General features: G+C 51.7%; 1 protein-coding gene across 1 annotated transcript in view; it reads left to right on the plus strand.

Annotated features, from left to right (window-relative positions):
- LOC126525984 (DNA topoisomerase 1-like) overlaps positions 1 to 12,905 on the plus strand; it is a 31,366-nt gene that overhangs the window by 3,981 nt on the left and 14,480 nt on the right. The window contains exons 3-6 of the mRNA XM_055067938.1: positions 1,046 to 1,176; positions 4,826 to 5,064; positions 6,579 to 6,766; positions 8,492 to 8,774. Of these exons, the coding sequence (XP_054923913.1) occupies positions 1,046 to 1,176; positions 4,826 to 5,064; positions 6,579 to 6,766; positions 8,492 to 8,774 (841 nt within the window). The remainder of the gene's footprint in view (positions 1 to 1,045; positions 1,177 to 4,825; positions 5,065 to 6,578; positions 6,767 to 8,491; positions 8,775 to 12,905) is intronic.

Below are 12,905 nucleotides of genomic sequence, written 5' to 3' on the forward strand. Positions count from 1 at the left end.
CGATAGAATCGGATGTTGGGATTCAGGCCTTCTTTTTCATGGCAGCCCACGACGCAGCAGTATCGACGGTGACGCTTTTTCAATACTGAGCTAGGTCCCTCCGGATCGGCGTTGCCGATTCCTTCTGCTTCCAGCATTACGTCCCACGGCACACGGAGAGTCCGTTTTCGCTTAACTATAGGCTGCGACCGGCTCGCAGCGTGGTCTGTGAGAAGTGATGAGCCTTTTCGCACTTCCAACAGGGCAGAAAAAAGTGCGAATCGACGCAAAACTCGGCCTAGAAACGTGCTTCGCCACAGCCAGGGCTCAATGCGACCCAAGCTGGTACGACCCAGATGTCGTTTCCCGCGCCGCCACTAGGCGCCGCTACTATACCTCAAACTCCAGCGCAAGACGCCCATAGCGTGCCCGACGCAAAACCCAAACGCAGTTGGCGTCTCACGCATGCGCAGTGGCTTCGACGCTATTTCCTTGGGGCCCCAAAAGTTTGGGACCCCTATTCTAAAACTTTCGTTTGATTGATTAATTGGATGGGCATTTGTTACCACTGTTTCTTTTCATCTACGTGTGAGGTTTAACTGCTAAGAGACAGGGTGGCGGGAAGCTAGAATCACCTGATGCAAACTGAACACATCTTTGTGATTCAAGTGATTTCCGAGAACACAGCCCTATTGCCTGACTGGAAAGGCGTCCAGAATGTTCCTCGCCCAAATGTCGTGTGGTACATCCACAGTGGCCCTATACTAGGGGACAAGAAATAGCGTAGTAGACGTGCTACTGATAATCACTCCATCCTGCGTGGTGACCGGGAACGCTCGGTCGAATTCATTTGAGAACTCGTACTGCATTTTCTAGTCTTACTAAAGAACGTGTGTGCTCGCATAACTCGTTATGCGGTCAGCGACAAAACGGGCAGCAAGTGCCACGCGCTATTGTAAAACGGATACTTTGTGGCCAGAGGACCCCTTGAGACGTTCTTAGTGCGCAGTTCTGACTCGCACACGTTTTGCCAGCACAATGATTTGGTGCTCACTACTCGATCCAGGTGGGAAGACGAAGAGCCTGGCGGCAACGATGCCAAGAGGCGCAAGAAGTGGCACACGCTGGAGCACAGGGGACCGCTGTTCGCGCCCCCATACGAGCGATTACCGCGCCACGTGCATTTCTACTACGAGGGTGAGCGCTCTTTGGCGTTAAGTTCTCGTGGCATTAAAGGGACCCTGAAACGATTTTGACGATTTTCTACAAAGGTACTGAGTCGTTAGAGTAGGTCCTTCTGATCATTAATTGACACATCTAAGTGCTCCGCGTAAAGCGTGTAATTTATTATAAGGTTTTAAAAATGCACATCGCTGCCGATCGGAGCACGCTGCTCGGCGGAATTTTAAGCCGCCCCTACCCATATGACGAAAATCACCCATATGACGTCAGTGGGGCGAGCTATCCGATTGGCTGACCAGGGCGCGTGATCAATAATTTTTCCAACATTATGGTAAACAAATGATCTTCGTAATAGTTGGAATGTTAGTTCATTTGTTTTTATAAACAGAAAGTAACATAAAGAGAATGCACAAGAACAATTTTTCAATACAATTAAGCACTTCCGGCACACAGCAAGTGTCGTCTGCTTGTGTTACAACGTACTCCATTTTGACGAGAGCTCCGCCGTCAGAGTCGGTCTCAGTCTTTTCACGAGCACTATGATTCGACTTTGTTGCTTTGTGGACTGCAAACGTAGCGACAGGCAATATGTCAAGCTGCGACATCGTGTCCCTCTGCAAGGCAGCATACGAGCGAACTGGCTGCTGCGCATCGGACTGCCGCTATCCGATCGGCGCCGGGGTTTGCGCGTTTGTGGCCGTCACTTTACACCGGAAGATTACTAACGCAATAGCGTTTCGCGAGTCCGGTATTAGGGTAAACGCAAGCGCAAGGGGACAGGGTCTGGCCGCTTGACTGTGCCGTAACGGGATGAGCCATGGGATGAGCAGAATCGCAAATGCGAATGGTCTGCACGGTGCAGCCACCTGGTGGCACAGAGCTCAACCATACACAGTAGCAGTAACGAAGTGTATTCTTCTTTGCTGCTGGTGTGCATTTTTCGCAGGAGTGTAATCATCAACACTTTGTTTTTATAAATGTTTAAAATGTTTTACACTTGGTTAGAGCAATATTAGCGCTTTGTTTGTCTGGTTAAGCGCTGCGCCAACAAGTGGCTGGACCGTGCAGGCCGATCAGGCCGCACGTACGTCTACGCTAAAGTTCCTTCATCAGCTTGAGTTTATGCCTCCATTCATTTGCCGAAATGACCAGCTTGCCTGTGGTTACCGGAATACCAGACACGTTCGGCGCTACGACAGAATGCTCGCAACGCACGCTGCTTCGATAGCTCTCGCTTGGGGTCGACGGCCAAGCGGCTAGCGGAGAGGTTTCACGCGGGCGGGGTGGGCTCCAAAACAACCAGAAGCGACGATGTGACGTCGCATCGTGACGCGAAACCAGTGAAGGCGGAGCTTAGCCCCGATGGCTCGACGAACGAGTTGAGGAGGAAAAGCATGACTAGGGAGGAGGGTAACTTCTAATCGCTTGTAGCTCCATTAATACGTAACGCTTCACCTAAATTGTGGTGCGAATCTTCTACTTAAGTTGTACCCTACGCGTCTACAAAATTTGTCCGAACCGTTTCAGGGGCCCTTTAACGTACGCCAGCTGTTAGGGGCGTTTCAGTCAAATTTCATGACTTGTGTCAATGACATCATCATCATCTCATCACCCATTCTTCTTGCAAGATTCGGCCACAGTGCGCCTTCGTGCCGTCTGCGCTAGTTGGTCTACGTTAATGGCGTGATTAGCAGCGCGAAACACCGAAACAGAGAAATAACAAGGGTTAGTCTGTGTTTGTCATGCTTTCGATAACCTTTCGTTATTTCTTCCCCCGCTTCGGTACTTCGCGCTGCAAATCACGTCACAGAAATCTTCCTTCTTGTTGCGCCTTCGTGTGTCCGCGTTGCTGTTTCTGTCGTATGTTCAGCATTCACAACCCGCCCAGGTTTCCCTTCTGGATTATCATCCTGCTGTCGTTGTCGTTTTGTGGTCGTCGTTGTCCTCGCCGTCGTCTTTCGAGCAGCCACCAAGGCTTTTCTATAACTGACCTTTGTATTTTTTTCACCATGCGGTAAACTCTCGTTATAACGAAGCCACTTTATTCTACCTTTATGGTCCTGGCCACAGTACATGTATTTTAGACGAAATTACTTCAAGTGTAGTGACATTGCACTCGGTTTGCTACTCATGGAGTTTCACGTGCCAAAAGCGCGATCAAGTGACACGCCGTATAGTAGAGGACTCCAATTAATTTCGACCCCTGGGGTTCATTAACGTGTTTTGCTTTTTGAAGCTGCGCAACTTCATATAGCCACTAAACCTAATACGGCAGGTACGTAGCGGCAGCTTCTTGGCGCTAGCTGCATCACGTGAGTGAGTGAGTGAGTGAGTGAGTGAGTGAGTGAGTGAGTGAGTGAGTGAGTGAGTGAGTGAGTGAACTTTATTGGACGTCCGGCGAGGGACGCGAAATCGTCGCGCACCCGTCCCACGTCGGAACCGGCAGGTCTAGCCCAGTGGCCCGGTCGCGGGCACGCCGCACAGCCAGGATTTGGCAAAGCGGCTCTACGCAGAAGCGAGTCCCACTCCTCCTTCCTGAACTTGGGGAATCTCGACCCGCACTTCCAGAGCATATGTGCTAGAGTGGAGGTCTACGCGCAGGACGGGCAGGCGTCGTCGCGATATACGTCGGGTAATATAGAGCAGCCAGACACGGATATGTGCCGGTCTGTAATAGTCCAAGAGAAACGACTTGCACCCTATTCAACTTGAGGTGAGGGAGTGGAAAGACCCTTCTAGACATGAAGAAGAATTTCATAACCTCGTTGTGAGTAGCGAGAGCGTCCCTGTGGCCGGATGGAGGGCAGTCGATCGGCGCTCCTTACAGAGGAAGAGCGGTCGGCGAGCTCGCACTCAGCCTCGTAAGCAGACTCATTGAAGTTCGGGGGAGCACCCTCAACCGACCATATATAGGGTCGGTTGAGGGTTCTTCCCCGAACTTCAATGAGTCTGCTGTGAGCGGGAAACCAGTGAATCGAATGATGCGTGAGAGCATACGGACTCAATACGCTAAGAAGACGAGCAGCTTGCTCGGCGATGTAACCCTTCTGAAAAGCCCTAACTGCCGTTTTGGAATCGCTATAGATCTCGAACCCACGACCGTCTAGCAGGGCGAGGGCGATGGCGGCTTGTTCGGCGACTTCGGGGTCTGAAGTGCGAATTGAGGCGCTATTGGAAATCTTGCCGCTGGAGTCGACCACGACGACGGCAAAGGTCTTCCCATCGCTGTACTCTACGGCATCAACGAAGCTTGCTGTGGTGTCTTGCTGCGTGATCTGAGGATCGCTGCTGCTCTGGCTTTGCGTCTGCCCTCGTTGTGGACGGGATGGACGTTTCGGGGCACAAGGGCCCCTTCGAACTTGCCTCGAACGCAGGGTTGGGGTACTGACCACATCACGTGATAACCAGCAGACGAGACAGCTGTCCACGGGCATCACCAGAATTTCCTCACTGCCGCGAGCGTGACTTTGTTACAATATACTTTTTTACGAGCTACCGTGCTGCTGCAGCACGCCCATCTTCGTTACTACGACTATTTTATAGCCGCTCCGCTTTTAACGAAATGCTGTTTACAACTAAGTAATTTTCCTGTCCCGATAACGCCGTTATAACGACGTTTGCTGTAATATGTCCAAAAAGAAAAGTGTATTCCGTGCACGTGCAGGTGTCACGGTGAGACTCAGCGCCAAGGCTGAGGAAGTGGCCGGCTACTACGCGCGCATGCTCGAACGCGACTACACGTCCCACAAGAGGTTCAACGAGAATTTCTTCCGCGACTGGCGGAAGTGCATGAATCGCAAGGAAGCGACGCTCATCACCGACCTGAGGAAGTGCGACTTTGGGGAGCTCAGCGCACACTACGCGAGAAAGGCGGAAACGACGAAGCAGCAAAAACAGGCCAGTGTGCGCACGCTGTATACGCGCGCGATCGGCGTACCTTCGGATGTGCGCCACGCTGAAGAGGCACGTCGTGTGACGCGTCATCACAGTTCGTCGCCCGTTGAATAAAGACCGCAATGAGCTTTTCCGCTTGAACGGTCCTTCCCCGAATTTGGGCAATACTCAAGCTTTCATTAATAAAAATTTTAAGGGAAGTGTTGCGCGAACGGAACTCTAATAACGCAAACGCAGTACAATTTCACGCAATTGCGATGCTAACGATGCAAATGTAGCGCGATCACCCAACAGTTGTAGCACAATGACGCAAATGTATCTATGTCTGTATGAACGCTACACGAATGTGCATTAAATTTATTACATACGACGCACGTGTCTGTGGCCCAACATGCTGTCTCGATCCTCCGCAAGACAGCAGCAGCCCGAGTGTGGGGGAGGAGTCAGAGACAGCCTTGATAATGGCACACGCGCGTACCACGCAAACAACTCAACTTGATTCAAGCGAAAGCCTGCGCGCCCTTATTTTTCGAGCGCTCAACCTCCTCGCCAGCAGCGACCAAGTTTTGAGTCTCATCTACCGCTAGATACATGCACCCAACAGAAGCGGGCCGGGTCGGTTCGTCGGGATGGAATCGACCTGTCGAGCTCATGTAAACACCGTCGGGTCGCGTTGAGTGAGCATCGAGTCGGACTGAGCCTTCCAGACTGCATGTGGTAGGTTGACGCAGCCCGAGCCATCTGCAGCGCGCATATAAACGGGGACGGGTCGGACCAACCGGCGCTGAAACCTGCGCGGTATACCAATGAGACGCCAGTGTTCTTATGTGCCGGCAGCGGGAATTGTAAAAGGACGGGGCAGAGACCAGCACTGTTCAATGCAACTTCCTCCACGTAACGGTAAGAGCCATGAAATACGCGTTGATGTTTCGTCTCGGCGCCGCTTGCCGCTACGTCAGAAGCGAGCTCACGTAAACGTGGTCGTGTCGGGGCCCTGTCAGTCCGATTTCTGACGCGCTGGGTTCGTGTAAGCGAAGCCACAGATCCACTACCTGCAGCGTAAGCGAACAGAGCCCGTCCATTGCAGTTTCCTCTGAAATGCAGAGCGCGCAAAACCGCCACAGGAGAAAAAAAGAAAAGAGGCGCGTGTCTAGCGAGGTAAACATGACGAGGTTTTCGGCTTCGATATCGGAGAAAGCAGGCGAGAAATGTTTGCGGCCGACGTTTGCGGCACGAAAAGACAGCTTTCGAGGCGCATCACAAGTAACCCGTAAATTATACCGCAGATTTGCCTCCAACACAAGTCAACACAAAAATTGAAGAAGCACGTAATCGATCAAGCCGACCACCAAATAAAACAAAAACCGTATTTGATACTTGTTGTCATGGTGCAAAAACTGCAGCGCCATTTTGCCGTTTGGTAATATTCGTATGAAGCTTTACTGGTCCACTATGACGAATGATTATAAATAGTATTTATTTATTTATTTATTTTCAATGATGCTAGTCCTTTTTGTCCGCAGGCGATGAAACTTCAGAGAGAGAAATTGGCACAAGAGTACGGCTACTGCATCGTTGACGGCCACAGACAGAAGATCGCCAACTTCAAGATAGAACCACCCGGATTGTTTTGCGGTCGCGGACAACATCCGAAGATGGGCATGGTGAAACGCCGTGTTCTGCCCGAAGACGTCATAATCAACATTGGAAAGTGAGCCATTCTACAAATGGCGCTTCCGAAGTAACACACCTTCGGAGTAGCTGAAACAACTATACAGGGTGCCCCAGCTAACTTTAGCCAGAGCTTAAAAATATGCAGATGCACTCTAAGACGACGCGACCAAATGCATGTTGCTGACTATTGTATGGAGTAAGTCGCACTATTTTTGCATTCTGCTTAATTGCATAATTAGTCAAGATTAATTAACCAACTTCGGAAGAAACGAAGTTAGGCAGAAAATTCTAATTAGAATTGTTCAGCGCTTTGCAAAACGTCCGATTAAACAGTTTCTAAATCTATATCTATTAAGTATCAGTGTTTTTTCGCTTACTGCTGAGGCCCGCGAAATAAAAAAAAGAAGAATGCCAAGTGACATATCCACCTGCGTGTCGTGATTGCCGCGCTCCCAAACATTTCTCGTACAAACGAACACACAGCATCTAGCAGGGCGTGCTGCCGCTTAATAGGCGACAGGGCAGTGACGCAGGCGTTGGATATGCGATTTACGCCACCGACGCGATTCCCTTGCAGCATGCCCCGCTAGGTGCTGTGTTCGTTTGTACAGTCAACAGCAAAAGTTTACGGGATGCGGTTTCCCCTTCACATGTGAATTCCTGCACTGTTAAGGCATGACAATACGTATTTAATGAATCACTGTGTAGGTGCCGAAGGCTACACTGCATGCTGGAACATATATACCGAGGCTGTGTGACCACGCTTCGCGAGAATTCAGCTTCTTGGCAGATCCTGCGTCCCGTAAACTTTTGCGGTTGACTGTACGCGGAGCGTTTGGGAGCTTTGAAATCACGGCGCGCAATCTGACATGTCAGGTGCTACTGTTTTATTTTCTCGGGCGTCTGCGGTAAGCGGTAAAACATGCGTAATAGATAGAAATTACGAAACTGCTGAATCGAACGTTTTACAAGGTGCTCTACAAATATTTAATTGGAATTTTCTGACTAAATTCGTTGCTTTCGAAGTTTGTTAATTAATCTTGGCTAATTATGCAATTAAGAAGAATACAAAAAGTAGTGTTGCTTACTCCATACAATAGTCAGCAATGTGCATTTGGTCGCGTAGTCTTAGAGTGCATCAGCATATTTTTATGTCTGGCTAAAGTTAGCTGGGACACCCTGTAGAAGGAGACGATACATTATTTGACGGTCAACTTCGCTTCTTTGCGAAAGTGGGAGACGCGCGAATGTTTGATTTGTAATCCGCCCCCCCCCCCCCCCCTCTCACGCCCTCCATGATTTTTGTTCAGTGTTCTCAAAACGATCGCATAAAGAACAGCGACCCAGGCTTGCGCGTAGCTTCTCATACGACGCTGCTGGCGTCATTACGCCTGGCGCTTGAAAGCTCGCACCGTGCAGGGGCACGCTGTATCCGTGAGCATTTCTCTGCTTCGGCCCATTCTCTTGATGGGGCCATTCAGCTGTCTCGGGCGCAGACGTTTATACCGCATTCGGCTACGAGCCGCAGAAAAAAAAAAAGGAGATAAAGGCTTGAGCGACGACTTGCCGCACAGCCGCTGCTCAGCAGGCCGCACCGGGAGCGAATGCTCTTCTAATACAGTCAAATCACTTCTGCAATAGCGTTGTCGAACGGCGGATTGCAATGTGGACGTACAAACGAAGAAATGCAGTTTTCAAACTATAGTGGCTCTGTAGCTTAGCTCGCTGGAAAGTGTAAGACGCCTGCTGTACGTGCACGCAGGGAAGCGCCGGTGCCGAAGCCACCGCGGGGACACAGCTGGAAAGAAGTGCGCCACGACCAGGGCGTCTCCTGGTTGGCCTCGTGGAATGTCCTGGGCCGCACCAAGTACGTCACGCTCAACGCCAGCGCCAAGCTGCGGGCGGAGATGGACGTGCGCAAGTTCGAACTCGCCCGCAAGCTCAAGTCCCGCGTGAACCGCATACGGCGCAGCTACAGGAACGGCTGGGAGTCACGAGACATTAGCGTCCGTCAGCGGTCCGTGGCGCTCTACTTCATTGACAAGGTAGGTGTGGGAGCGAGCTTTCGAAGTCTGATTGATCGATTGATTGATTGATTGACAACACAAAGAGGACACCACAAGCATTATCAACGGGCGTTCACTCGAACACTGAGGCCGAATTGCAGTAAACACTCGTAATAACGAAGTCGTCATCGCGGCATGAAATAAACTTCGTTATAAGCAGAAATGCATTAAAAGCAGAAAGGCTCTAAAAGGACAAACTAAATGCGTGACGTGCAATCCAACCGCCCGAGGGCTCCCGCCCATGAGCTGCTGCTTGCCTCGTGTGTCGGTTATCATGACGTGTTGCTGTTAGCCTCAAGCAACTACGGTCACATTATGGAGTAAACTTCGTAGCGCTCCTTTGTACGACGATATGCAAACGGTTTTCGTGTGCGCTGCACCGTGCAGTCTCTTGCAAATTTGCCGCTTCGCATTTCCTACTAAGCGAAGTCCAGCGCCACTGCACCGAATAATGCGGTGTTGGAATCGCACCGCTGGCACGAGTTGATGGGGTCTCGGTGCTGACGCCCGTTATTGCCAATGGGTCGCAAGCCCCAAGGGTAGCGTTGGCCTGGCGGCCTGGGGCACTGGAAGCATCCGAAGGTCCCGGCAAAGCAAGAGAAGACTGGTAACAGAACAACTTGTTTATTCTAACATAGCAAAAGAGCGGCCGGTCAGGTCGACCGAAGTGGAGAGACGGGAGAGCACGTAACTCAACAGTACAAATCGGAGCCTCTCTCCTGGCGTCCGGGGGCAGCTGCTCTTATACTCTCGGCGTCGCGGTCCAAAAGGGAAGGTCACGGGATGAAGGTCACGGGATGAAGGTCACGGGACGGCGGAGCATGAGCCCACGACGGCGCGCACGGTCGAGCCGAGAGACCTGCTGAACCGAGTGTAGTGACGCATCGCCAACCCTCACTTGGGGAGCTCCGCTCCCCGGCTGCCGCGCTTTGACAAGCGTGGGCACACACACACACACGCACACACGAAGACACGTGGCACTGAAACACGCCTGGACACGCTTGGCGGGGAAGCGTTGAGGCGGCGTCGCACGGGCCAAAATGTCCGCCGCTTTGAACGAAGCCCCGGCGTCCGTTGCATCCGCGCCGGCATTACCGCGCGTTGTAGGCGAAACGTAACAGACCGCCCCGCCGGGGGAAGGAGATCCCGATGGTCAGGGGACTGCATCCGCTGTCCGGAGGGATGTCGCTCGATGATGCTCATAACCGTAGTCGGGCGTCCTTTGGCGTTTCTTGAGCGCAGCGCACAGAGAAGGCCTCGTTCTCACGTTCAGGTGCACACAGGACACTGCAAAGTGACTTCGGGAGAGTTGACATTTTTGTTCTCGTTTCCGGCAAGCGTTAGAACTACGCCGAAAGTCAACCGCTCAGTCAGCAAGCACGGCACAACCCTCACTAAGCCCTGCCAGGCTCTTTCCCCTTTTATACTGCTGCCTAGTTCCTTACAGTAGTTTAGCAGCACTCAGAACGCGTCCACAAATCGGAAAAATTGCACTAAAAAGCACATCATCACTTTGAAACACTATACAAAAGCAATAGGTTAAAAAAATCCTGCCTCAGGAAGAAAAACATCAGTAACAAGCAATTTTGAGGCTGATTCCCACGTTAGGGGCTTCGACTTAAGCCATCGGCGTTACCGTTGAGACTCCCCTTTTTGTAACGTACCTCAAAGGAATATTGTTGCAAAGCGAGGCTCCAGCGCAGGAGGCGGCCATTTTTGGGAGAGATGGTCTGCAGCCATTGGAGAGGGCAGTGATCCGTTTCAATGGTAAACCTCGAGCCGGCTAGGTAACATGACAATTTCTGAACGGCCCACACGATACACGCACACTCTTTCTCGGTGGCGCTATACGCCTGCTCACGACTCGTCAGCTTACGACTAGCATACAGGACGGGGTGTTCTACTTCTCCATTTTCCCGTTGGCACAGTACAACGCCCATGCCTCGCTCACTAGCATCACACTGAACAACGAACCCTTTTGTGTAGTCGGGCGATCGTAGCACAGGCTGGCTTGTTAGGGCGCTCTTTAGGGCGCTAAAAGCTCTTTCCTTCGTCTCATCCCAGACGACTGTTTGCGGCTCTGTCTTTCTTAGAGCATCCGTCAAGGGAGCCGCGATATCAGAGTACCTGGGGATGTACCTCTGATAGTAGCCGGCGACACCTAAGAACGACCGAATATCGGTCTTCGTGCGCGGTTGCGGGAAGTCTCGCACAGCGGCCACCTTTATTTCAGAGGGGCGGCGACGACCCCGACCAATCACGTGTCCGAGGTAGACAACCTCGGCCTGTGCTAACTGGCACTTGGGAGCCTTGACTGTCAAGCCCGCATCGCGCAGGCGGGTTAGCACTGCCCGCAAGTGCGCCATATGCTCAGGCCAGGATGCGGAGAATATCGCTACGTCGTCTAGATACGGTAAAGCGAATTCTTGCTGTCCCCGCAACACTTTATCCATGAGGCTTGAAAAGCAGTATGGCGCGTTCTTCAAACCAAAACTCAAAACTTTAGGACGGAATGTCCCCATTGGTGAAATGAACGCCGCATACCTACTAGCCTCTTCTGTAAGTGGAACCTGCCAATAACCCCTGACAAGATCTAGGGTGGAAATAAACTGAGCGCTACTCACTCTCTCAAGGCGCTCCTCGATGTTAGGGATCGGATAAATTTGATCCTTAGTGATGGAATTAAGCCTGCGGTAGTCGACGCAAGGACGAGGTTCCTTGCCCGGTACCTCAACTAAAATCAAAGGGGAGGTATAATCACTCTCACCTGCTTCAATAACACCGAGCTGTAGCATTTTCTTTACCTCAGCCTCCATAATATCGCTCTGGCGGGGTGACACCCGGTACGCCTTGGATCGTACTGGCTCTGGGGAGGTAAGTTCTATGTCATGAGTAAGGACAGAAGTCCTACCAGGCCTCTCAGAGAACAGACCTTGAAACTCTTGTAAGAGCTGGTGTAGTTCGGTTTTCTGCTCAGGCGACAGCGATGCTTTACTTATTAAGTCACTAATGACTTGATCGGTGTCTTTCCTGTTCGTCACTGAGCCTAGTCCCGGAAGCTCGACCGGAAGCTCTTCTAACTTTCCCGCATCGGGAATTTCCTCTCCAGTATCTGGTGCCTTTAACGCTACAGGCTCAATTTTATCCCGTTCGGGCGTGCTCTGAATACTAGCTTGCTGCGCCTCTGACCCTTTCTCATCGTTCAACAACGTCGCCCCCGCAACTACCGCCTTTGCAGCGAGCTCCCGAACCTTCGATCTGGTTAAGGCCTGAACGCTAGCCTCACCAAACAAAAGCCCCTTCTCGCGCAGGAGGTGATCGGACCTGTTTGAAAATAAGTACGGGTACTGGGGGGGCAGCATAGATGACACTGCGGCCTCCGTCTCAAGTGCTCCGAAAGGTCCTTCAATAAGCACTTTTGCTACCGGCAGACACACGCTATGAGCTTCCACTGCTTGCTTGATCCATGCGCACTCGCCCGTGAACATATCGGGTTCTACGTAAGAGGGGTGAACTACATCCATTGTAGCTGCGGAATCGCGAAGCACTCGGCACTCTTTCCCGTTCACGAGGAGGTCTCGCATGTAAGGCTCGAGAAGCTTCATGTTCTCGTCAGTGCTGCCTAATGAAAAAAACACGACTTTTGGTTTTGTTTCTGGGCACTGCGCCGAAAAGTGTCCCGGCTTCTGGCACGTATAACACACGCGCACTTGCCTCATCTCGAACCGCTTTCCGCGTTCGGCTTCGGCTGCCGCCGTCTCCTCACGTTCGGTCGGACACTGCGCCGAAAAGTGACCCGGCTTCTGGCACGTATAACACACGCGCGCTTGCCTCGTCTCGAACCGCTTTCTCATGGGCGTGAACTTCGGCCTCTCAAACTTAGAGCCAAATTCACCCTTTTGACCGTCCTTAGCTCCACGAGCCCGACGCGTCACAAACTCCTCGGCTAACTCAGCGGCTCTAGCCACCGTACTAACGTCTGGCCTATCCAAGACCCAGTACCGCACGTTCTCAGGTAACCGACTATAAAACTGTTCTAGCCCGAAACACTGCAGAACTTTCTCGTGGTCACCAAACGCTTTCTCTTCTTTGAGCCACTCCTGCATGTTT

This window comes from Dermacentor andersoni, chromosome 8, assembly GCF_023375885.2.
Source record: "Dermacentor andersoni chromosome 8, qqDerAnde1_hic_scaffold, whole genome shotgun sequence".
Taxonomy (NCBI): Eukaryota; Metazoa; Arthropoda; class Arachnida; order Ixodida; family Ixodidae; genus Dermacentor; species Dermacentor andersoni.